We start from the raw sequence: 26,292 nt of genomic DNA, 5'->3' as shown, positions 1-26,292 counted from the left end.
TTCCCTGGGCTGGTGTGGACATGAGAGCTGTATTATAATTTCCCCTCTCTTTCCCATGGAGGAAAGGAAAAGGCAGGACCGCCGTCACAAGAGCTTCTTTCACGAATCAATCGGGACATTCTCTAGGAAAACAACTCCGAATGTGTCAGACAGACCTTTTATCCATCTTAATAGACGCGTAGGAGAGTCAGGGACACGTTGCCACCAGAAAAAGCACAGGACATTAGTAGCTCTGTGAAGTCTTTTTCTGCAACCGAGACAAAGATCTGTACCACCGGAAGAAGACCTAAATGAATCTTCTTCTCAATGGACCAAGCAGAATGTCATTGTCTGTTGGCATCTCCTCTCCGAACTGAAGGAACAAGAGATGGTTCTTATGAGGACATCTTAGACTTAGACGACTGCTCTAGTCTCAGGAGAAAGGACAGGTTCTGGGGTGTAGACCGTTCTGGTGGACCTCCAACATCATCTAAATGTTTGCCTGAACACACTCAACCAAGTGTTTTGAATGAAAGGGAGCTCAACACGTTCAGCTCTGTATATCAGCTGCATTTGAGCCAACACTCTTGTGTGTGGGATGGAATTGCTCGGGTTAATGAGGAGATCCTTCTAACCATGTTGGACATGTTTGAGAAGCATGAAAGTGAGTAGATGAGTGTTGGATGACTTGATCTGTTTTAAAAAGCTACCTAGGAGGCATTTAACACACCTGAAGTCTTGATTATCCATTTTTGGGGGCTTTTTTTGTCACTTTTTATTCGATAAAGACAGTAACGAGAGGAGAAATGGACCTGCGACTTTTATATTAGCATGTGTACTAACTGTTAAGACACATCTCTTTTTTTCTTGGAAGTCTGCCATTGTTGGCTTGAAAGAGAAAACTGACTGTACAAGAGGATGTTTTCGCATAGTGCCCCTTTTGGCAATTATAATCATGTAGCGTTAACTGCTTGGCTACAGCAAATGTTTTTTTTATTGTTTTAGTTTTAGATAATGACCCTGCTTAGCAGAAATCTGCCATGACAGCAGTTGACTTGAAAAACTGAATATAGACGTTTACGCTAATTTACGCTAGCGCCCCTTGCATTGAAAATCCAATGCATAGCCTACTTGCATTGCATTCTAAACTTTCATCCCATCAAATATCTTTGCAAATAAAGCCAAACTAAATGCTGTTCTAAATTAAATTTTCTATAATTGATGTAGTTTGAGAGGAAGCTAGTTTTTTTTAACCAAAAGGCGGGTAGAGAACAAAGATTTAGCATTAGCCTCAGCGAGCAGTTCTGAAAGAGGTTGTTTGTGGTTTTTACAGCCTCTAGGAATGTACTTTTCCACGGCACTCATTCTTTTACACGTTTTACATCATGTGTGAGTGTTTGTGTGTGTGTGAGTCTGCTCTGTACCTTCTGAGCCCCTTGTGGACCTCTTATGATCAGTAAACAGCCGTTAATCCAAGCAGCCAAATCCCCTCTCACCTACGGCATACACTGCGTGTTTATTTTTAAGCAGCGGTTGGCTAACGTTTCGTACGTTAACATTGGTGCAAGAAAACAAAAAGCTCTTTTACGGAACGCTAGGAGATTTAACTTCATGAGCAAAAGGGGCAGAGTTAGTGCTGTGATGCTAATACAGAGTTCGGAGTTGCTTCATTTACATTATCCCATGATTCTCCGGGTTTTGGCTGCATTTCTGAAGCATTTTAGGTGTGTGAATGTGTGTGTGTGTTCAGACATGCTTTAGAGTTATGGTAGCAGCTGTTTGCAGACTGTGGTGATGGTGATGAGTCTGGTTTCCTCAGGTGAGGACTCCGAAACCAAGAGGCTACGTACTGCGAAAAACATTGCTGATCTGAGGCAAAACCTTGAGGAAACCATGTCCAGTTTGAGGGGGACGACACATATCAGTCACAGGTAAAAACCAGTGTGATGTGTTTTATTTTTTCTCATATTTCGTGTATGTTTCAGCCTGATAGAAGTGACTAAAGTTTGTTTAATTCATCTAAAATATTACTTATCTTAAAGAAAAGTTCTGGGACTTGTTCCTCATTTTCCTTAAAAAAAGCAAAGGATTACAGTGAAGCACTTACAATTGAAGCGAATGGGGCCAAGCCGTAAACGTAAAAGTGCTTTTATAGAATTATAAGCTTCAAATGTTTTCTTTTAAATCATTAATTTAAAAATAAGCCCCATTCACTTCAATTGTCTATAAATGTCGAAATTATTTTGATCAACCCAACGATGATCTGGCGAACTGGTGATCAACCCAAAGGGCTCCCGCTAGTGGTAGTTACTTCTTACTGCACTTTCTCTGGTGTCAGTTCATGTTCAGACTCTAAATGACTTCTATTCAGTAGGGTTGAAGTACAACATGACATTAATAATGACTGGGCATAGAGATCACAGCACAGTTCAGAAAGCACCCCATTGTTCCCGGGTGTGTGAACCCTTTTATCTCTGGGGGTTTGTGGGGTTAAACTCTAAATGGCTTTGAGGAAGACATTTTGATTGGCGTTAGGAGCTCATTTGGGGGGTGCCGGGTTTTTGTCTTTGCCGTGATCAGTTTGATACGCGTCTCGGCCTTCCAGGGTACAAAAGCTGGCCATGAAATCGTCTGGAGGCCACATACTGCCTGCTAATACTAGATAAAAAGCTTGTTTTAATATCCCAATGAAACCCTGTCCCGACAGGATGCATAATTTTGCCAAAAATTCAACAATGCTTTTTGCTTGCTGCTTGCATTCTTTCTTTCAAAAAGGTATATTTACCCCAAAAAAATGTCATTCCAAACCCATATTATTTGTGAAACAAAAAAGGATTTTTTTTTTGAAGATATTTTGCAGAATGTCTATGCTGAAATATAGTGTCAGACGTGGCTTGAATTGTTGTTAGTTAACTAAAACTACAAGAATTAAAAATAATTTTTGTTAATTGAAATCAAGCTGAAAAAAAAATTTGAGTAAAGAATATTTAAAAAAAAAATATTGACAACTTACTAACTAAAATCAATATAAATTAAAAATAAATAGATATATAAAAAAAATATAAAAAAAGTGACAAAAGCACATAACAGAATTACTCAAATGAAAACTGAAACCATAAAAATAAAAGCCTATATAAAATATTAGTAAATACTATAATGGCATAAATAATACTAAAATAACACTTTTTTTCATTGATGAAAAACTTCAGCGGTGATGTAACACTTTATCCAATAATAAGAAATGGTTTGACTCTAGTTTGTTTGCACATACAAAAATCTCAATTCATCAGGTGCCTGAAAAACCCTTTTTATCATGTAAACCTCTTCTTTGACACTTAAGATTTTTTAGGTTAAGAATAGGTGTTAAGCATTATGTAGTAGGTCTAACAAGTGTGCAAACAAAATCAATAAATAATATAAATATTCATAATTATTTATTGATTATTCGCTGATCATTGGTGTGTGTTTTGAACATCTTAAACTCATTTGTCACATGGTGATGTTACAACACTTTTTTTCAATATTAACAAAGTCAAGATGTTAACAAACCTGTCTTACTGCCTGCCAGCACTCTTGAGACCACCTTTGACAGCACAGTAACCACAGAGGTCAATGAGAGGGCCTTGCTTACCCTCAGTTCCCGCCCTGCTTCTGCATTGCCCTGGCGGCTGGGCTCATCCAGCCCTCGTCTACAAGCTGGTGATGCCCCCTCTTCAGGAAACACGTTCGTACACCACGGCAGTGGCTGTGAGCGGCACACACACAGACATCAGACCTGCACACACAACGGAGTCGTCTGCGGCCTTGAGCTCTCAGAGAAGGTGGAGGATCTGGAGGGCGTCGCCATGGAAACGGCAGGGTACATGAGTGATGGAGACGTCCTGGGCAAGAGCATGAGGGTGGATGGTGTTTCCAGTGGGTGAGTGTGGTTTGATGGTGTGTTTGCAAAAGTTTTCAAATGTTTCATCTGCATAACTATTGATAGATGATACATCAGCTTTAAAGGTAGGGTAGGCAATTATTTTATAAAAAAAATTGGTTGTAAAACTCTTTTCACATCCTGATAGCAATCAATATTAGAAGTGATCTAAAAACTAAAACATGTACATATATCTTCTGTGGAAGTCTCAGGACCAAAAAATGTTCGTCCAATCATTGCATTCGGTCCGATACAATGTCCTACCTTCCTGTCAATGTTTACATGTATATGTGTGTGTATATATACACATAAACAAAGACATCTTACAGGTAAGAATGCATCTCTTTGCATCTGCCTCTGGGTGGCGCTCTTTAGTTAGTGATTTTTGACTAGTTTATTTTGAGTTACTTTCAAACAAGAATATTATAATCAATCAATTTTCAATCAATCAACTTTTTTGAATATGCAAAAATTTGATGATGGCTACAAAAATGTGCAATTCATCCTTTTAACAAGTTAAAATGTCCGTTTAACGCTATATATCAAAAGATGCAGTGTTAGTGCAAGTGCGCAGTGGCTCGACGCGCCCTGCACTGAATTCCTGCTGTGTCCCATGAGCGGTTAGCCACAGCTTTTTAGCATGTAATCATGTAACGCCGATCCAGCTTTCTTTATTCACTTCACTCTTTCATTGTGCCGTTCCCTAGGAGCTCTGCCAGTTTTTGCCTGCATGCTCAAAGTCCCCGGTGCACTGGTGTGGTTTGTGGCAACATGCAAATTACAGTATGTTTAGATGGTGTTGTTTCTTGGCTCTTGGCTTTGTTTTGGATCATGCAATCACATCCCAAGCCCGCCTGCTTCTTTATGCAGGTTTGAGTAGCTACTGACATAAATGTGCATTAGAGCCCCACTGCTGTACGATAACATTTTAGAAGCCTCAATAGCTCTTTCACGTTAGCAGTTATTTTGTTCATATGTCTGTTATCAGCTGTTAATTTCGCAGTCCGTCAGTAGGACATGAAAACGCAACATGTAGCCTGTGGTAAGAGAACGGGAGTCAAGGGTCATGGGAAATATTCATGGTTGAATCCTGAGAGAGGGTGAATATATGAATATTTGGGGCACAAAGAGAAAGAGAGTACTTGAATTTACCTCACAGAGATGCATTTAGCTGACTTTTCATGGAAAAATGTGCAACCTTTTGACCCCATGGAAGAGATATGAGGTTAGATCCAAATTTGGAAATGCGACTAAATGCACAAACACACGTGCATGTCGTGCATAATCTTTCCCTAGTCCTGTTCAAACAGGAATCAGACAGACACCTTTTATTGGATTCTCATATTCCTTCTGCTCAGTGCTGAATTCCAGTAGAGTGATTCTGTCACCACAAGAAAATCTTTGTGAGACATTTGATCATAGTTGGAAAGCTTTTAAGCCCAATTACTGAGACCATATATGGATGGATTTTGAAACGCAGTCAACATTGGGTACTTACAGCAAATTCTGTTTCTAAAACCAGATGCTTTGCTTTGGATTAGTGTCTTTTTACTAGCTTATCTTAGTACCATCTTAGTTACATGTTCGAATAATCGGATGAGGATAACATAAAAGGCATTTAAACAATGTTTTGCGGGAGATTATGTAGGGATAGAATTGATTTTATCCACTGAGATTTGACTGAATTGTGGATGCTGTGATTTATATATTTTTATATACATTTTATGTGAACATTTACAGAATATTTTGTTAGAATTTGTAGGACAAGTACTGATTTTATCCATTGAGATTCATTGTTTTTACTTTATTAGTTTATTTTATTCTATTCTATTTTAATAACTTTTAACTAAGTAAAACTGAATATTTTGTAGAAAAACATAAAGGACTATTTTATTTTATTTTATGTTTTTCCTGCCGATTTTTATTTATCTTTCCGTGCCTATTCAGCCTTGGTTATGTCAACAGATACTATAGAGAGAAAGTTATTACATTTAGATGAAAGATAATATAAACAAACATTTTTGTTCTTTACAACAGGGGTTTTCAACTATAGCACCAGGTTATTATTTGATTATACATTGTCTATCTATCTATCTGTCAGTCTGTCGAGACTGCTGTTGAATGACTTGTAGCGGGTCACCAGGTCAGGGCAAATGAATAACTCTATGGGACAGAGTGTTTAACTAGTTGAAATAATCTTAAAAAGCCTCTGTTGCTCAGTAACTAAAGTTAAACAGAAGCCGTTGATCCCAAATGTGCCCAGTATTGCACCTGTCAAGGAGGTATATAATAGGAAATATTGTCCAGTTATAACATTTAAACACTATTCACAATCATAAATAACCTCTTCAAAAAGTATAATGCTAGTACAGTTCAGGCCAGGGATGGTTTCATATCGTGGTTCTTGTGATGTTGTATACCATAGTATTATTTATTTACCAAATTTATGTACCATGCCAAGACAATTGCCGCAGGCTACAGAGTAGACATACTGAAATAAAATTACTTTTAATCAGTTTAATCAATGTTAAATGGTCACATAAATCTACTAAACTGGTTTTGTCACAGTTTTGCTGTTTAATACAAAAAAGCCAATTTAATATTTTTGCAGTACTAGTTGCTAAATCTTTGCTAGATGCTTTGAAAATTATGATTGATCAACCACATGATTGTGAAATTCATATTTCCTGTCTTCTGATCTGAATCACACCTGATGATTCATTTATTATTTAATTATCAGTCTGAATTGAAAACCATAAATCAGTAGTGTGGCGTATGCTGTTTGGAAATGTCCCACCTGTCCAGCAGGTTAGTCAGCCGCCCAGATGATGAAACAGTCACCTGACTCAGAGTGTGATTGCTTCACAGCAGGAAATGAGAGATCAAGCTAAAGGATGTGTGTCTTTAAGATGCTGTGCCGTCTCCTTCTGCAAACCTAACAACCAAAACGAACTCACTCACATTATAATAAGCAATCTGATTCAGTACAAATGCGTATTTTATATTATAAATCTGCTTAATTATATATTATGTGTTTATGTTACTGTATGTAAACATTTATTAGATTATATGATAATAACACCTTTACAATAAGGGTCCGTTTTTTAACATTAGTTGCATGTAATACCAATGTATTTTGTTAGCTTATATGTTAAATACAAACTTTAATACATTATTAATATTATTTAATGGATCTGTGCTAACATGAACTAAAAATAAATATGTATTGCTCATTGTGAAATTAATGTTAGCATTAGTGTTATTGTAATGTGAATTACTAATTATCAGGATGAAACACGTAATTGTTCTGTTAAATCTAATAACAAATATTGTGAAATAGTTTATATACCACCGCATAATTCACGGTTAAAATCTATATTATTTTTTACCAGGACAATTCATTTACTTTCAAGTATGTACCTGTTTTACAGTGAAAATCATATTAACCTGTAACATTAAGCTTATCGGATCAGCCTGTTATCAGCGCTGCTCTCCCCCTGCTGTAGTTTTAAGTGTTTGGTTCATATTGCTTGTCGCCAGAGGGCAAATGACTGTCCTTTTGAGAACCTGTAGAACATCCACTTAAATGGCTCAACAGAGTAAACACTCATCCACCTTGTGCCTCAGGTTAAAACACACTGTCCCACACAGCTCTCCTGTCCACTTCTGGCTGCAGTCCAACCCACAAGTCTTATTTTCTCTCTCTCTCTCTCTCTCTCTCTCTCTCTCTCTCTCTCTCTCTCTCTCTCTCTCTCTCTCTCTCTCTCTCTCTCTCTCTCTCTCTCTCTCTCTCTCTCTCTCTCTCTCTCCTCACTTCTTAATGCAGTGTGTCCTTAGGGATACTAAGAACACAGATAGGTGCGTACAGTAAGAACATAAACACATAAGCGCACACCTTAACAGTCAACAGACATGGTCATGTGAAACCAACGACTTTCTTGATTGTCGCAGTCCTAGTTTGTGACTTTTAGTGAGGTGAGTGAATATTTTGAGTTGCATGTTGGTTATGGTTTTGTTTGAGTTAAACTGAAATAGGCACTAAGTCGAGTTTATAGCTGCTTTGGGCTAATATGAACTGTTTTTGAATTGAGATTAATTTTAACTAGCTAAAGAAGTTTGTAAAGTTCATATTGAGAGTTATTCTATGTGAGGTTTCATTTTTGTATTAAAAATAAATGTTTGGGCATAATTGGTTTGTTGGTGTTGTTTCTTTGAAAAATACATTTGTATGGGTTTGTACAATTTTATATATTATATTTATTTTTTATGCATATAAACCCTTTCAAAATATCAATATATAACATAAAAAATATCAATTATAATAACAAAATATCTTGGCTTTGAGAAATTCACTGTGGTTTGTTATAAAATGACTAAAAACTTTCATAGCAATTGCTAGACCATATTTATTGAGACCCCAATCATATCAGCCATGGTTATTATTAACTAAAACCAAAACCATTAAAACATTTTTTTGAAATAAAATAAAATATTAACTGAAATTAAATTAAAATATATTTCAGCGAGTTGTCAAGGCAACATTTCTCATTTTCGTTTAGTTGAAGTTGAAGTACCTAAAACAAAAAAACTAAAACTTAAAAAAAATTAATTAAAATGAAACGAATTAAACCTATTATCAAAAACCATACTAGAATACCAATACTAAACAACACTGATCTGACCGCCCTGAAAATCTATATAAACTAAGTATATAAAAATACATAGTACGGTATATGTGTCCTTTCGGTACAATCTATGACAAGATCTTCTAACATTATAGCACGTCTCTACCTATGCGTTTCCACTACATGCAGTAAAACTGGTTTTTCCTGTGGCTGATTTCTCTTGACATTGACAAACGTTTGTCTTTACGCTGTTAGTAGAGAGAATTGAATTCATTTGTTATGAAAGTGAACGTCCAGACACAACAAGGTGTCAAAGGAGCTGGATAAGTATAGATCATAGATCATCAGACGGCGGGCAACATCATGTAAAATATCTTTTTGTTATTGCGTCTCGCTACATATTTAACTCCAGTGTTTCACAAGACAGCCTGTCCATGCTCCATTAACAGATAAGACACCGCATTAGACCCGTAATTGCGTCTTGTTTATATCTTGTGTGTTAAACTAGCATTTGTGTGTGTGTCTGCAGCTACATGACTGACGGAGGTCTCAACCTATACTCCCGGAGGGTTAACTGGGTCTCGGATGGCATGAACTCCGTGAGAGGGACCGTTCACCACTTTAATCCCAAGAGTCAAGAAGACACTGATAGGTAGAACTTAACCTTTCACCTTTGCATTGCATGCACTAACTCACCCTGTAGACTCTCATTTTTCATGTATTCTGTTTCTTATGATCAGTAGTCCTGAGTGTAGATCGCCACAGGATGTATGGTAGTCAAACCGGAGCATTTCAGATGGGCAACAGAGTTGCTTTTGTTTCCTCACAATGGAAGAGAGTAGTCATTGTCTTTGTGAGTGCCAAAGGCAACAGCTAATGCATCAGTTTAGACATACATCCACTTCTTTTTGCGTGTGTGCGTGTGCTCTCACATTCGGTGTGCTTTTGTGGCGTCCTGCAAGCCCTGCGGCTGTTTAACATCCCACATCCCTCACCGTTTGCGCTGTGCCTCCTCAAGCGCAACAATACTGTCTGTGAACATGGAAAACCGTCTGTGTTTTTACTAAACACATTCTGAACTGACAGTGGATGGCATATTTATTATTAAATGCGTCTGGTGACTCATTAGTTCAGAATAGAAAGATGTCTGATTTGTCTGCTTTAAAAGGGAAAATGAAAAATGTAGAGATAGTGAAAGTGAAAAGCAGCTGAAAGAAGCCTCAGAAAAGACTTAATTTTCCTTATTTCTTCTCAAGAGTTTTTATTAGTGATCATCATAAGCTTCTCATTGATCATTCATGCATCTCGTGTTGTCCAAGCATGTATATATTCTGTGGAACACAAAAAGAAGATATTTTGAAAAATGCCTTTTTCTTTTCTTGTTGTTTTGGACCCCATAGAGTTCAACAACAGTCAGGTTCCGCAAGTAAAAATGTGATTTTTAATGATAAAAACCTTTAAAGACAGCCCTAATGTAAGCTACAATGTTGTTAAACAATGGTATATCTATTTGTTGAAGCCATCAGTCCACGTTATTTCAACTTATTTTTTAAATAATCATGTTTAACAGCAAAATTCTTGGTGAAAAACTACTTTACCCATGAATATGATTCAGCAGAGAATCTCCTCCAATCAAAGAATCGAGAAAAGTAAATTGCAGCATAACAACACTTTAGTGCCCACCGACTCCCATGAAGCACTGCGAATGATGTAAGAGTCACTCTCTCTACCCTCTCAAACTACTTAAATGATTGTATATGCATATTTTGCAACATTTTAAATCAATAGTTTTATATTTCTCTGTAGGGCTGACTTCTAATAGTCGAGGATTCGATTCGGAGAGGTCTGATTCGACTGTGAACCTCATAGTCGAATAGTAGGGAAGTGTTATGAAACCAATAGGGGTGTGACGGTTATTATATAACCGTGAGACCGACGGTTATAGTTGAACACCGTCATTAGAACTCTATAACCGCCAAAACCCTGCTATTCAAATATTTTTTACAAATATTTTTTATCATAGAGAATGTTTAAATACTAATATCATCTTACGAGGGAAGCGGAGCCGGAGTTAGTGGTGCGTCGGAGGCTGCGCACGTCAAAAAATGACGTGTTGGGTGCGCAAGACCCCATTTCGCTTGGCTGTGTGCACAGCTTTTTTTGTAACAGCGCGCGCGACGGCGCATCCGAGGATGAACGACTTCAAGCCGCTACGTCTCACCGCACCGGCTCGCAGTTTGCGCGTCTAAATTGCAAAGTTCATTGCAAAGTTTTGTTTACTGTGTGTGATTTATTTAAAACAAAGCACGTTCATTGCAACGTTTTTTTTTTTTTTTTTTTGTTAAGGATTCATTTAATGGAAAGCACATTCACTTCTAGTTGTCTTGCTGTTCATTTTAAAGAAACGTAGAGCGAGTTGTCCTATAACAGACGAACAGTTATTCAACCAAACGTCTAGCTGCTATCAAAAAAAAAAGAAAAAAAAAAGGTTCGACTATTAGTCGACTACGGCAAAATCTAACGAATCAGATTCGATTATGAAAATCCTTAGTCGAAAACAGCCCTATTTCTCTGTAACGAAGTTCGTTGTTATGGGAAGGAGGCGGGAACCGGCGAACATTCAACAACTTTTAATAAAATAAATAAACAAATACAAAAACGAAAACGAAAGTAAAGACGGCAACCCCACACGGACGACTGCCGCACACATAATGAAACAGAAACATAAATCCAGGCCTGGCCTTTCTCATCCTTCACTGTCGCCGCTCCTCCGTGAGAGATACGAGATCGGTGCGTCACACAGTCAATCACACCACCGGCCTCGCGGCGTTCTCTCAAGGCCCTCGGCCTCGTCCTGCTCGCCACATTCACCATTTTTAATTTGATTGTCATTTGCAATGCTTCATAGGATTGTAGTTATTTCCCTAATTGAAGTCGTTAAGTACACAGTCTTGTACAGCTAAGTGCAGTCTTGTCATTTTTGTCCAATTTTTTTGCTTTTAATCAAAGTTTGTAAATTTGTGATTTACCTCATAGCTCGTACCTGGTTGGTTGGTTATGGCTTAGAACACTTTAACAAACTTATTAAAACAAACAGACTTTTATTAAAACCATTTGGGGGAAAAATGAATGCAAAAAAAAATACTTCTGTAACCAAGACGGCTTAAAAAGTTGGCAGGCACTGTTGCACTTTATTGACTTTAATATCTTTTTTTGTGTTTTCGTAGAAGAAAGTTTGTATAGACATGAGGGTGAGTAAATGTTGACAGAATTGTCATGTTGGGTGAACTCTGATTGGTCATTGACATTTTGGTTTGACAGTCCAGTCCTGCAGAGTGGACCAAACATTGTCTGCAATGAAAAGTCTGGCTCTTCAAGACTAAACTTCCCCTGTCCTTGATGAAGTCAGTGCAGAACATCTCGCAGATAAAATGGCATTCGATCACAATCTTGGCAGAAAAAGATTCAGAGTCAGATTGATGACCTACAGACCAGCTTTGTAATCCATGGTTTTCCAAATAAGGTAATTTTCTTGAGCCCAGCCAGGTGTGTTCCCAGTATTCTGTGCCCAGTACCTGTCAAGATATCGTCTTAGTGCCCAGATTGATACAGGTGAAAGAGGGATGATCTAAGACCTTGTGAAGTGTAGCTGGAGGGCAGGAATGGTGAGAATCCAATGGGAATTCCTTTTCTGTCCTCTTTCTTACTGGAAATGCTTAATGTCATGTATAATTTTGGAATTCTTTCTCTAACAGCAGCTCGTGTAAAAAACAAAAGCATTAAATCTTTTTGCTCACGTTATTTTGACTTGCTTTGTCATCAAATCTTCCAAAACAAACTCCGGTCAGTGAAGAAAGATGAGGTGGTGTGAACTTCAGTGATGCATCCCTCTGAGAGCTGCTTAAATTCCATCGTGAAGGGAGCCATGTTGGTTTTGGAGTTGGATGATGTGGATGCTGTAGAAAATTATTTAGATTAATTTGTGCTATACTGTAAATTCAGTCAACACTCCTGTGATCAGATCAGAACTCTCGCTTTGATGGTTTGGTGAGCCTTTGCAGCTGATGATTCTTCTTGTTTTGCTTTGACTATATTTGTCTTGCAGATGATGAATTATATTTCATTGATATTTTGCTATGATTAGTATAACCAGGGCATATTCGCATAAGCACTCTAGTGTTGTCATGATACTGGAATTTCTAATTTCGATACAATACCTTGAAACGCATCGATACTCGATACCATGGGAAAAAACTGCCGTATAGATATTTTTTATATCATCTCATATTTTTTGTCTATCCATTGAAAGTCTAGATATTCGATATTTTCAAGCTTCAAAAAGTACATGACACAAGTAACAGTAGTCAATATGAATAAAGTGGGTTTAACCCAAGTCTTCTGAAGAGACATGATATATATATTTATATTTATATTATGCATGTCGCACCTGTGTTTTTTTGTGATAAAGGAAATAGGACCACCCTGTACTTGTACATAGACATACAGACACACCCTCAGAAATGACAGTCGTCTCAAGCATGTGCTGTCTGAATCTCAGTGTAGTTTCCTGCCGGTGGAGGGATGTCCGTTTTTCAGGTCCACGATGACTGCTACATTGTGTGTGACTGTGTAATTTGGCCGTGGCAGTTCAAACACGGCTCTGAAACGTGATCGGGGCGTCTCGCCCTGGAGAAAGGGGCTTGGGGACCACGTCTGGACTGAAAGGAGAGACCTGGTCAAATCCACACCCACACACAGAGGAAATGTGCCATATTGCACACACATTTGTGGGTCAGTGGGTTTCTGTTCTTCGTTTCATTGCATGTGAATGCATTTGGTATGCTACATGGTCTAAACCAGATCAAGCTTTTAGTCAGATCGGTTTTCGCTACTGTAGCTTTAAGACTTCTGTATGTAAATTACCTATTTGTAATGATTTTCTAACCTCCGTCTACCACATTCATCAGGGTTGGCTAAGTTGCTGAATACAGAATAGACTGAATAGACAGAATAGAATACAGGAAAAAAAGGCAAACTGACACTTTTTTGAGTGATGGTGCAAACAGTTTGAACTGATTCACAGAAATGTATTTTGTTACTTGCAAAACGAATCATCGCAAATATATTGTGCATATCCAGTATGTTGCCCATTAAAAATCATTGCAACTATATTGTGAATATTCAATATATCACCCAGAAGGAAGCTTTGCGTGTGAGTATGTCTACATTAGAGCAGTAACATGATATGCCCCCTTTAAGCAATATTTGATTTATGACTTGCGTTGCAACCTTAGAATATTTTTCCAAAGGCATTTACATGGAATTGAATGTGCTTCTTTCTTTTTCCTCTCATTGTTTTTAGGTGTCAAAATAATTTTCTTCCTGATATTTCTCTATAATGCAGTTTTGTATTTTGTTAGTGTCTGTCCGCCAGTGTTGTTTGGCTGTTGATCAATGAATGTTTTTGCCAACTGGATTTGACCGGAAGTCTTTGGGGCTACAAGACCTTCCGCCTACACAAACGCACTCTCCAAAAGAGATGCAAAAAAAAAGACGAGCTGGCAACTTGCCTTCTTGCCAACAAGCTGCAAGGCAAGCCCAGCAGGTACAGTCATGAAGTTCATGGGAGGGCTGAAAAAGATCTCTCTGCGCTTTCACGCTTCTCTCGCACCCTCTGCCCCTCACCGCACACCCAGACTCTGCAGTAAAAGCGCAGTGGCTGAGACTGTGTCTGAGAACTGTGTCTGGTTCTCAGAGATCTGATAATGTGTCCCTGTGATCTGCTGTACCTGTAGAGTACAGTAAATGGACTGAGAGAACTGAACACATTGGACTTGACAGACCAGTCTAAGGCCCCGTCCACACGACTGCGTTTTCGTTTAAAAACGGAGACCTTTTGCTACGTTTGCACCTCCTGTCCACACTAAAACGGCAAAAACGGAGAAGTTTAGAAACGCTGCTGATCCGTTCTTCGTTTTGAATCTCCGGAGGGCGTTTTAGTTTAGACGGGTCAAAACGGAGGACTTTAGAAACGATGGCGTAGTAGAGGCTCACGCTCGGCTCAATGATTGGGTGTCATCAGTCAAGGCGTATATCTTTGCTAGCAGCTGTTGTACAAGTAAATTCTGCATTTTACAATGCTATAACTGCCTACATGCGCCGGAGTCAAGCTATTATTCGAGCGATCTGTGACGATTCCCGTGTGCAGCGGCGGCGTTGACCATACATGGACCGTCGGTTTGGGGTTAACCCAGAGCATGGTGGGATAATTTTATCAATGAAGTTGTGTTTACACCGGCACGCGCATGCCCAGTGTTGGCCACGTGGTCACGTGATCCGCATTTTAAGTCGTTTTAATGTGGACGGAGATCAATTCTAATACCTGCAGCTAAAACGCTGGTGTGGACGGAGATCGTATTTGTTTTAATTATCCGTTTCTAAACTAAAACGCAGTAGTGTGGATGGGGCCTAAAGCTTGGGTTTGAGCCAGTGAAGTAAGTGTGTTATTGAGGGTGACAGCTGAAGTTTCTTTGTATTTTTGTGTGATTGCATTTATAGATGTGTGTGTCCAGTAACTACAGGTCCTTCTCAAAAAATTTGCATATTGTAATAGTTCATTATTTTCCATAATGTAATGATAAAAATTCAACTTTCATATATTTTAGATTCATTGCACACCAACTGAAATATTTCAGGTCTTTTATTGTTTTAATACTGATGATTTTGGCATACAGCTCATGAAAACCCAAAATTCCTGTCTAAAAAAATTTGCATATTTCATCCAACCAATAAAATAAGTGTTTTTAATACAAAAAAAAAAAGTCAACCTTCAAACAATTATGTTCAGTTATGCACTCAATAGTCAATACTTGGTCGGGAAACCTTTTGCAGAAATGACTGCTTCAATGCGGCGTGGCATGGAGGCAATCAGCCTGTGGCACTGCTGAGGTGTTATGGAGGCCCAGGATGCTTCGATAGCGGCCTTAAGCTCATCCAGAGTGTTGGGTCTTGCGTCTCTCAACTTTCTCTTCACAATATCCCACAGATTCTCTATGGGGTTCATCTCATGAGAGTTGGCAGGCCAATTGAGCACAGTAATACCATGGTCAGTAAACCATTTACCAGTGGTTTTGTCACTGTGAGCAGGTGCCAGGTCGTGCTGAAAAATGAAATCTTTATCTCCATAAAGCTTTTCAGCAGATGGAAGCATGAAGTGCTCCAAAATCTCCTGATAGCTAGCTGCATTGACCCTGCCCTTGATAAAACACAGTGCACCAACACCAGCAGCTGACATGGCACCCCAGACCATCACTGACTGTGGGTACTTGACACTGGACTTCAGGCATTTTGGCATTTCCTTCTCCCCAGTCTTCCTCCAGACTCTGGCACCTTGATTTCCGAATGACATGCAAAACTGAGCAACAGTCCAGTGCTGCTTCTCTGTAGCCCAGGTCAGGCGCTTCTGCCGCTGTTTCTGGTTCAAAAGTGGCTTGACCTGGGGAATGCGGCACCTGTAGCCCATTTCCTGCACACGCCTGTGCACGGTGGCTCTGGATGTTTCTACTCCAGACTCAGTCCACTGCTTCTGCAGGTCCCCCAAGCTCTGGAATCGGTCCTTCTCCACAATCTTCCTCAGGGTCCGGTCACCTCTTCTCGTTGTGCAGCGTTTTTTGCCACACTTTTTCCTTCCCACAGACTTCCCACTGAGGTGCCTTGATACAGCACTCTGGGAACAGCCTATTTGTTCAGAAATTTCTTTCTGTCTTACCCTCTTGCTTGAGGGTGTCAATGATGGCCTTCTGGACAGCAGTCAGGTCGGCAGTCTTACCCATGATTGCGGTTTTGAGTAATGAAAAAGGCTGGGAGTTTTTAAAAACCTCAGGAATCTTTTGCAGGTGTTCAGAGTTAATTAGTTGATTCAGATGATTAGGTTAATAGCTCGTTTAGAGACCCTTTTCATGATATGCTAATTTTTTGAGACAGGAATTTTGGGTTTTCATGAGCTGTATGCCAAAATCATCAGTATTAAAACAATAAAAGACCTGAAATATTTCAGTTGGTGTGCAATGAATCTAAAATATATGAAAGTTTAATTTTTATCATTACATTATGGAAAATAATTAACTTTATCACAATACGCTAATTTTTTGAGAAGGACCTGTATACCTGCAGTTTATTTTGGCTGGTCTCGAACACTTCTGATTAAGTGTTGTTAACGCTTTACATAACCTGAATATAGCTGTTTTTTAGGTCAGTTATTTTCTTTGTTTGTTTTTGTTGTTCTGAGTTTGTTTTATTTTGTTTTGCATGTATTTTTTTATCTTGTTTTGAAGGGTTTTGTTTTGTTTTTGTATTTCATTTTATTTGCTTTATTCTCATTTTTTATTTTGTATAATTATTATTTGTTATTTTGAATATTTTATGTTTTTGTTAATTTATTACTTATTTTTGTTTTTCATTTAATTTATTTACTTTATTTATTTTTATTTTGGACCAAATGAAAGACCTCTTACAGTCACAATGATCCGAGTGTATCAGATGATCAAAAAAGAAAAAAATGTAAAGTAAGACGAGGACTGCATCGGTTGATGATAGGTTTTTGAGATGTGTATTGCTCTTTTCATATGACACCAGAACGAAGTCTGTAATTTTCAATGAAATATTCAGTTTTGGTTATATTATAATAAATATTTTACATTTTATATATTGTATATTTGGTTTTATTTTTATAAATATTATACATTTTGATTAATACGGAGCCCCTAATAGGACCTTTGCAAAAAGAAAAAAAGAAAGACCGTATTACCTGCGCACGCAAAAGTTTTTAGTTCCCAAAATTCCCAAAATCCCAACTAATTTTCCTTTTTAGTTCCCAAAAAAGGAACAAAGCAATTCGTCAAATGTCAGTCATAATACAGACAGAAATAATCCAGGGCTAAGATTATCACAAGTAAACAAGATTTTTGACGCCTGTCCAAGGGTTTGTGCGGAGTAGCTATTGAAACGGGCTGGTCTATTATTGATAAATTAGTAACATGGGTGAAACCCAGAAAGTAATTTAAGTTTGCCTGCAGAATTCCTGCACAAAGGGAGACGCAGCCTCTGTCTATTGTCATCTGTTACGCTTAAGTCATCAACCTCATCCATCGCCAAAACTGCGATGAGTGTAAGTCTGGTTCTTTCACCTTAAGCCCTCAGGACAAGCTCAATGACAGCATGTGAAGCATTCTTCACTCTTAAGCTGCTTAAGTCGCCACCCGTGCAATTATTTTTTTATTGACGAGTTGAGGCAGAACATTTGGGAACTCTATCTTTTGGATGTTTTAAATGCAAGACATTGATTGATTTGTTGTTTCAGGTTGAATCAAAGAATGCAAAAGAACATCCGTCCATTTGCCCTTGACACGTCTGGTATTGATGGAGAAAGCGATATGTAGAGAGAACTGTCTCCTCTGTGGTTTAGGATGGGTAAACATGGGCTCTGAGGGGGGCTTAGCAATCACATCAGAGCGGACCCCTCTCCAAACAGTTAAATGGATGGGACAAGAGAGAGAGCTCTTATCTGACATCTGAGGAAACAGCTACTTCCTTTACCACAGTCTATACATACAACACACGACTGGCATCCAATGCTCTGTGGTTTCTCATCTGATGGAGATGTACTGCATGTTGCTGGATGGGACCATTCAGGAATTATGGTATTGGAGCTGTTGACCAAGTATTATTGTTTGACTTTTTGTTTAGAGGAAAGCTGAAGTTGCTCATTCTTAACTGAGAACACTTCTAAAGGCCTGTTCACACCAAGAACTATAAATATATAACGATAACTATATTAGCGTCCACACCAGCAGCACACAATATCATTCTGTTTATTCTAAGCGTGCAACAGTTTTGTTGTCTGCTGCTTTAAATGCTCGTAAAAGCAGGACGGATTCTGATTGGCTCTCGATGTTTATCGTCCATCAGCTGGAAAAAAAATCGTTCCGAAAGCGCTTCCAACTATATTGTTTCTCTGTGCCATTATCGTTATAGTTGTGGTGTGACTGTGGACTCTGCTGTTCTTTTATATTTTGAATTATTTTTAGAACTATATCCAGTTCTGGGTAGATTTGCATACTGGCATTCCATTCTTTATTTTCAACAACATAAAGTGCAGTAAATAACACATACATATTACAGATATTACATTACAGAATGAGAGAAGTTTTGCAGCTTGGTAGATTCTGAAGTCCACGTGTAAAATTGTTCACGTGGACAATGCGATTGTTTTTATGGGGAGGAATCGCACCTTTAACAGTGCTAACTGGATGCTTGAGACAATGATCTTAATCACTCAGCACAGCCATCACACCCAGCAGCCGCCCATTCACATGCAAATGTGGCCGGAGAACAGGAAGTTGGAGATGGAGGGACAGAGAAAAGAAAAGAAACACACTGAAAGACAGAGGGAGGAGGATATCCATCAACACATGGGACCCCCATCCCCCCACAGTGTGTGCGAGAGAGAGAAAGAGAAGGAGAATTAGTCATATAAATGGATTGGAAAGTGTCAGTAATACGTAATTAACTACATTGTTCGGGAGCAGGACAGTAGCCAGTAGTTGTTCTCAAAACAATTTTTCCTGAAAAGGCTTTTTCCAGTAACAAACTACTTTTTTCACCAAGTAGCGGTTTAATGTAATAAAAAATGTCACCCACAACTTTACAGCAATAGAAAATAATAATGTCTGCTGTCTCATGTAAAGCATTGAGAGGATTCACTAGGGAATCTGTTCCTTTGGATTGATTCATTTAATATCTGTCTGTCTAGTTGTTTAACTATAAAATATTAACTTGTAGCTTAAGCTATAGTATGAGCAATCGATATTGTGATGATCTCATTTTGTACAGGTATTTCATATGAGAATTTATATTTTAGGGGTAAAAAACTATGCAAAATGTGCAGCTTTTGTCTACCATCATGTGCTGTCGCTGTGTGAATTGTGATTGAAAGTGAGAGACAGAGAACGAGAACAAGAGAATATTTGTGTTGTGTCAGTGTGGCTTGTGTATTTGCAACAAAAGAACACATAGAAGTGAAATAGAGGGATGGAAACACAGGAAGGAAAGAGAACAACAATAGAGATAGATAGAGTCTTGTGCTTAGTGTCCTCTTGGCCCCTACAGACCCATTGGCTACAATAGAGCTCTTCCATGTATTTTTATCTTGTGTAAATGATTTTTTGCAGCATTTGTGAGGTGAGAACTGTTCTACCTTTTCAAATTTTACACTTTTTTTGCAGTTCATTTTAAATTAAAATGTTCAGTTTTAACGAAATACCCACTTTTGCTCATGTAATTTACCCTTTATACAAATAGCATATTATTTATTATATTATATTATTTACAGTAAAGCTATTTAAAATGTTACAAAATATTTCTATTTCAAATAAATGTTCTTGAGCTTTCAATTCATCAAAGAATCCTAAAAACAATTATCCCCAGTTTCATATTTGCGATGAAGGCGTTGTTATATACTGAATTGTGATTGTTTTTTATGACGCATATTTTATCACACGTATTATGCAAATCTGTTATGTTGCCGTTGCAAGCTGCTTTGCCTTTGCATGTTTAACCATTTTTTCCATATTCAAAACGATTCAAATGCTCTGCGGTTCCCTAGAAATCAGCCCAGAGTCAACAACAACTGTCGTTTGAGGGCTGAAAAGTTGTTGTCTTGTTATATTTTAATGTTATGTTTAATTCATGTTGAAGAGAAGAGAGAGAATGGCAAGCAGGATGGAGAAAAGGAACTACTCCGAATTCCTCATGCTCACTAGCAGCTCTGTCATTACAAACGTCTGGCGGCAAAGGTTTGGGCACGAGGGCTGGAATCTCTCTCTCTCTCTCTCTCTCTCTCTCTCTCTCTCTCTCTCTCTCTCTCTCTCTCTCTCTCTCTCTCTCTCTCTCTCTCTCTCTGCCTCTCTCTCTCTCTCTCTCTCTCTCCTCTGCCTCTCTCTCTCTGCCTCTGTGTTATTATACAAAGTCACACACTCAAAACTGCTCTATGAAGACAGAAACCTCTTGTCACAGTCACACTATATATATATATATATATATATATATATTCCCAAGTATTTTTAGACGTTTATTTGCACTTTTAACGCTAGCAAGATTAGCAGCTACTTGTGTTTTTATGTATTTGTGTATACAAAAACAGCTCAGATGCTACACATATATGGTCTCGTTTGCCCACAAAGTTTTGTGCCAATGTTTAAGGCCAAAAATGTTGTTTGCTGTTTTGTTAAACGCAACAAAATTGCATCTTTGTCTGTTAGCAGGATCTTTCCGCTAAGGATTAAGGCAGCTTGACCTTTAACTATGGGATGTGACCCTTAAAAACTTTCGTGAACAACAGGGCATGAGAACGTGAAGCATTGCGGAATGAACTAATTGGCCGGGTTTGGTGAAGTCTGTAGGTTAGTCACTTATTGACTTTGTGCCTTTCAGCCACAAGCTAGCCACACGCTAAACCTCAGACAGACAGACAGAACTGTAAACCGAAAATGGATTCCCACACTCGTATCACGGTGGACTATGTTTCCAAGCTGTAAAAACACACTTAAGCTGTAACTTATCACAAAAGATGGTGTGCTTTAGAAGATTAGCCTACTCCTTCACACACCTACACACACACTTTTAACGTACACACAAACACATTTCTTGTAGGAACCTGCCTTGCCTCAAACCTGTAAGGTCACCTGGGATTTACGACGCAACGCAGATGTCCAGATCTAACTCATGTGAAGACGGTGACTGTCAAACCTGTCCTACTGAGATGAAAGACGAACTTTTGAAAACACATTTGCTTGCCACCAGTTGATATATGAAAAAATATATAAACATAAATATTACATGAAAAACTTTAACTTGAAATATTGCAAGAATTTTGAAAAAAGTTGTACTAAAATTACTTAAACAAATAAATTAAAGCTATATAGAATTATAGTTTTAAAAGGAATTATTACAAATGCACAAAACAAAATTACTAAAATTTACAAATAAAAGCTAATTAAAAATATTAATAAATACTATAATATAATATAAATTATACTAAAATAAAACGGTTCTCCTCCTGGATCTCCCAAAAATTTTAAAGTGATAGTTCACCCCAAAATTTAAATTGTCATAATTTTTTCACACTCATGTTGTTCCAAGCCTATATGACTTTCTTCTTCTGTGGAACATAAAAGACAATATTTTGAAGAACTGTTTTTGTCTCTACAATGGATGTCAATGGGGTCCAAAACAAATTTTTCTAAATCTCTTCCTTTTTGTTCCAATATTTTTACATATATTATATGGTCTCTTCTAGATATTAGCATCAGCATTGGCCATTAAGATGCATTAGTTGACCACTTCTGTTCACTTTAATTCTATAGATCTATACTCCTACTGTTTGCCATTAATTGTCCCTCTCCCCATCTGAGAGAACTTTGTTTATTGTGAATATTCACAAATCAACCTAGTTGATAATAGCAGGTTTTTCGTCCACTTGAAAACACAATTTGATTTAAAGCTTTAGTTCATTACACATGAATAATTCAACTTAATTAACATCTTGACATTCTTTCTAATCCGGCTCTGTTCTGAGACCAGTTTATAGAGTCAACAGCCATCTCCTTTTGAAGTCCTGCCGGGCTTAAAGACTGCTTTGTGATCAGATTACCATTCCTTCAGTTGGTAAAGCCGCTCCCCTCAGCTTGTGGTTGGCTGCTGGGATTGTGTGTGTGTGTTTGCGGGGAGAATCGGTGTCTCTCTCTCTCTCTCTCAGAGCAGCGAGAGGCAGAGTAAGGGAAGGAGTGCAGTGGAGCTTTACTCATGAAGCTGCCTGCCACTCAGCCAAACTTTAGCGGCCTCTCGCCGGTTGTCCCGGGATCAGGCTCTTGCCAGGGAATTCTGCAGCCTGGCTCCGACACTCTGAGGTAGAGAGGAGGAATTTTCTTTGTTTGAGGATTTATGGGGTGGAAAGTTGCTTTGCCACGTGGGACTGTTTTTGTGTGAGTGTCTTGAGTGTGAAAGAGAAAGGTGTGTGGTTACGCAGCTTTACTGATCTTAGATTGCATTAGAATAAAATGAAATATACATTTAATATATTTTTAATATATGCTAAATATTGCTGTTATAAAATAAAAATAAAATGTTTAAAACAAGTGAAAATTGATGCTTGATGCTATTTTGTTTCTCAGGTGCATTTGTAAAGTTTTTTTGTTTGTTGACAAAAAAAAAAAATACTGATTAAGAATTGGATTTTTACAGTAAATGTGTATGATAATGATTGTCGTCATGTTTAATTTTATACAGTATACTCAGAAATCACAATTTAAGCCACAATTTCCAGTATGATTTATGTACTTTATGTATTTTGTGACGTTATGAAAGGTGAGGACTGTGACTGTGCTCAGGTTTGGTACAGTACGTGTGTCAAGAAACGTCTTTCTTGCTTTTTTTCAGGTATTGACAATCTCAAAATTTAGGACACTGTCACAGCTTTGTCTGTTTTACTTTATTTAAACACATTATCATTCAATGGTTTGGGGTCCGTCAAAGATTTTTATTTTATTTTGTTTTTAGAAATGAATACTTTTATTCTGTATTTTAACTTGATCAAAAATGCCAGTAAATACATGTATAAGGTCACAAAAGATTTCTATTTGGTCTAAATTCTGTTCTTTTCACATTTATATTCATCAAAGAATCCTGAAAAGAAAATCCAACAAAATATTAAGCAGCACAACTGTTTTCAACATTGATAATAATAAGAGATGACACTAAAGACTGAAGTAATGGCTGCTGAATATTCAGTACATGTATTTAAAATAAAAAACAGAAAATTTTAATTGTAATAATATTTCACAACATTACATTTCTTTTCTGTATTTTTGATCAAATAAATGCAGCCTTGGTGTGCATAAGACTTCTTTCACAAACAAACAACAAATCTTGCCAACCCCAAACTGTGCTGTAACTTTAAAAATAATTTTCCAACATTTGGAAAGCTAAAAAATCATAGTCGCCACCGCCATAACAATTACCATGAACATTTTTCTCAAAGCAACAAGCTTGTCAACTTTTTTTCTTGCTGTTCCTGGTTAAAGTACCTTTCCCGATCTCCCACAATGCCTGGCAACAGGGCTGGGGTTGCTGTAGAGATGGGTATCCTTGCAGAACTAATTGATAGGCCACCCAAAGCAAACAGGACAAGGGTGGTGTGTGCAGTCAAGCTGTAGCTCACAACTCCACACTGCTCTTCTAATAACAGGTCTTTAGAAAAAAAACCAATTTCCTGCCCTGTGGATCAACCCCCACTATATGCTTTTACTTCTTTGGGGCTTGACACTAATCTAATGTCCCAGACGGGGGAAGGGACGGGTGCCGGTGTTTCTGCATGCACGCACGTGTTTGACTACGGTGGGATAGATGACAGGTTGTTTTGGGGCGGTTTGCGCTCAGTCGTGTCACACCTGTGTCCTCTGTCACTGCTAATTAATTAAATTTGCCAATTCATAATATTAGTTTAAGATTATTGGTGAATGTTGTCGGTGTTTAGGGTGAGGGATTGTGTGAAAAACAAAGCAGGTCAGACCGAGAGAAGGTTTCTGCCGTTTTATTTAAAGCATCTCAGATGGGTGTCTGTTTATGATATATGGAGATTTGACTGTATGATTTGCCTCTTAGACTGCAGTTGGGATTAAATAAAGCACATTTTGTCATTGTTTAATCACCCTTGTATCATTCCAAACCCAAATTACTTTTTGTCTGTGGAACATAAGATGAGAAATTAGCACTTTTCAATACAATGACAAGGAATGCTGACTAAAGACATCAAGCCTAAAAAAGGACACAATCACCTTAAGAGAATCCTAAAGATTCATAAAAGTAGTCCGCACAACCCATTTGCTATATTTGAAGTACTCTGAAGCCATTCAATAACTTGAGGTAAGAAACAGACCAAATTTAAGTCGGTATTCATATCTAATCTTCATCTCCAGTAAGCTGTGATCACACAAGTCAGTGATTTGAACTCAAGAACTGAGTCATTTGTGAACAAATCATTCAGAATGGTTTGTTCATTGGCTCTAGAAGACCTGGTAAATAGTGCATGAGATGTATGGACTACTTTTATCAAATGTTCATGGTCATTTTGCATTCTTTTTGAGGCTTGATGTTACAATTTCACCTATGTCTCACAAATCTCACATATCTCGTTCTAAAATCGACCTCAACCATTGTGCTCGATACAAATGATTTTGCAATAAAAAGTCATATTTCAACATGAGAAAATGATCTGTGATATGTTATTCACATCAATGTCTCTGTACTTTTATTGTATGTCAATAATTGTCTTATTTTAATTGAGAATATGACAGATGAGCCATAATATTTTCCTCTGAGTGGTTGTAGGCACTCTTTACCAATAGTTCTTAAGTTAGTTTTTAACTCTGTTTTGTGCTTTTAATTTATTCAAAATGTTTATTTTCTCTCTGGCATTTCAGAAAATTCCTTTGAACTCTTTAGAATGAGGCATGGAATTCAAACAGAGGCAATATTTTGCACACTCCCCTTCTATTTTGGGCTGGTTTGCACTTGGGCAAAGCAAGGGGAGGAATGTCTTTGGATTATATTGGAAAGAAAGAAAGAGAGGAATAAATTCTTTGAACGTTTATAAAAGTACCACTTTCTGACCCACCTCTACCCTCTATGCCACCCACACCCTCTCTTTCTCCCGCTTTCATGTGAGAAGTATTGTGTGGAACATTTGCAGAACTTTGTTTTGTTGTTGTGAAGATCAGAGGTTGACTTGCTGGTCAACAAGGAAATTGTATGTTGACCTATTCTGTTATTCTGGACAATATTGCATAGTAGTTGGTCGGGCTGACCTCATTCATTCAATACAACGTATTTAAAGAATTAATTAGTTTTACTTGTAGTATAAAGTTATATGTACTCTGCAATAAAATACTACTTACTATTTACAATATTTACAATAAATACTGACCTTTCGTATTTACTTTTTAAATATAGTTTTCCCCCTTTTTTACTTTTACGAGCCAGTTTCAGGTGGCAGGTTCTCATTTTAATTTAATAAAACTTTTAATTATTCTCATGCTAAAATAATCTAATAAAAATATCTTATGAATAATTTAATATTATTATTATTAGTAGTAAATTAATATTTAATGAATATAAAAAAATAACATTTAATATTAATATAGGCGTTCTCATTCCATTTAATAATCTATCTATTAATGTTATGTAAAATATTATTTAAAAATATTCTCTAATTAATCATTTGAATAGTATCAATAATAAACTAATATTTAATGTATATTCAAAATTAATATAATAATTCAATTTTAATATTTTTTTCTGCATTTTCTTAGAAGGCAAAGACTTTTACTAAATCTGTTAGTAGGGCACTACTATGTAGATGGCTTCAGATAAACCAAATGCACTAAAATCCACAAAACAATGATTTGGATTTCATGGCGTCTTTAAAAAGGAAGAAGTGACTCATTCGTGTCTGTTTTCTTTCCATTTTGGGGGGCTTTTGGTGTTTGTTTGCATTCGCCATCTATAGCATCTGACAGCATATGGCAAATGATGAATGAAGCAGATCATTTAAGCAGACACGTGCAACCAGACAAACACAAAAGCACAGTGTGTGTGTGAGAGCTATTAGTGACAAATAGCTCCAATGGGACCAACTTTCTCACAGCTCATTAAAAC

At 37.5% G+C, this 26,292-nt stretch overlaps 1 protein-coding gene across 2 annotated transcripts in view; it reads left to right on the top strand.

Annotated features, from left to right (window-relative positions):
* The window catches only part of nav2b (neuron navigator 2b), a 70,280-nt gene that overhangs the window by 15,818 nt on the left and 28,170 nt on the right, over positions 1-26,292 (top strand). For both annotated transcript variants that reach the window (XM_056250890.1, XM_056250891.1), the window contains exons 10-12: positions 1,799-1,910; positions 3,548-3,898; positions 9,053-9,175. In XM_056250890.1, the coding sequence (XP_056106865.1) occupies positions 1,799-1,910; positions 3,548-3,898; positions 9,053-9,175 (586 nt within the window). The remainder of the gene's footprint in view (positions 1-1,798; positions 1,911-3,547; positions 3,899-9,052; positions 9,176-26,292) is intronic.

This window comes from Rhinichthys klamathensis, unplaced genomic scaffold, assembly GCF_029890125.1.
Source record: "Rhinichthys klamathensis goyatoka isolate OS25496 unplaced genomic scaffold, OSU_Roscu_1.1 h1tg000076l_1, whole genome shotgun sequence".
NCBI classification, from domain to species: Eukaryota; Metazoa; Chordata; class Actinopteri; order Cypriniformes; family Leuciscidae; genus Rhinichthys; species Rhinichthys klamathensis.
This window is presented reverse-complemented; position numbering and strand designations above follow the sequence as displayed.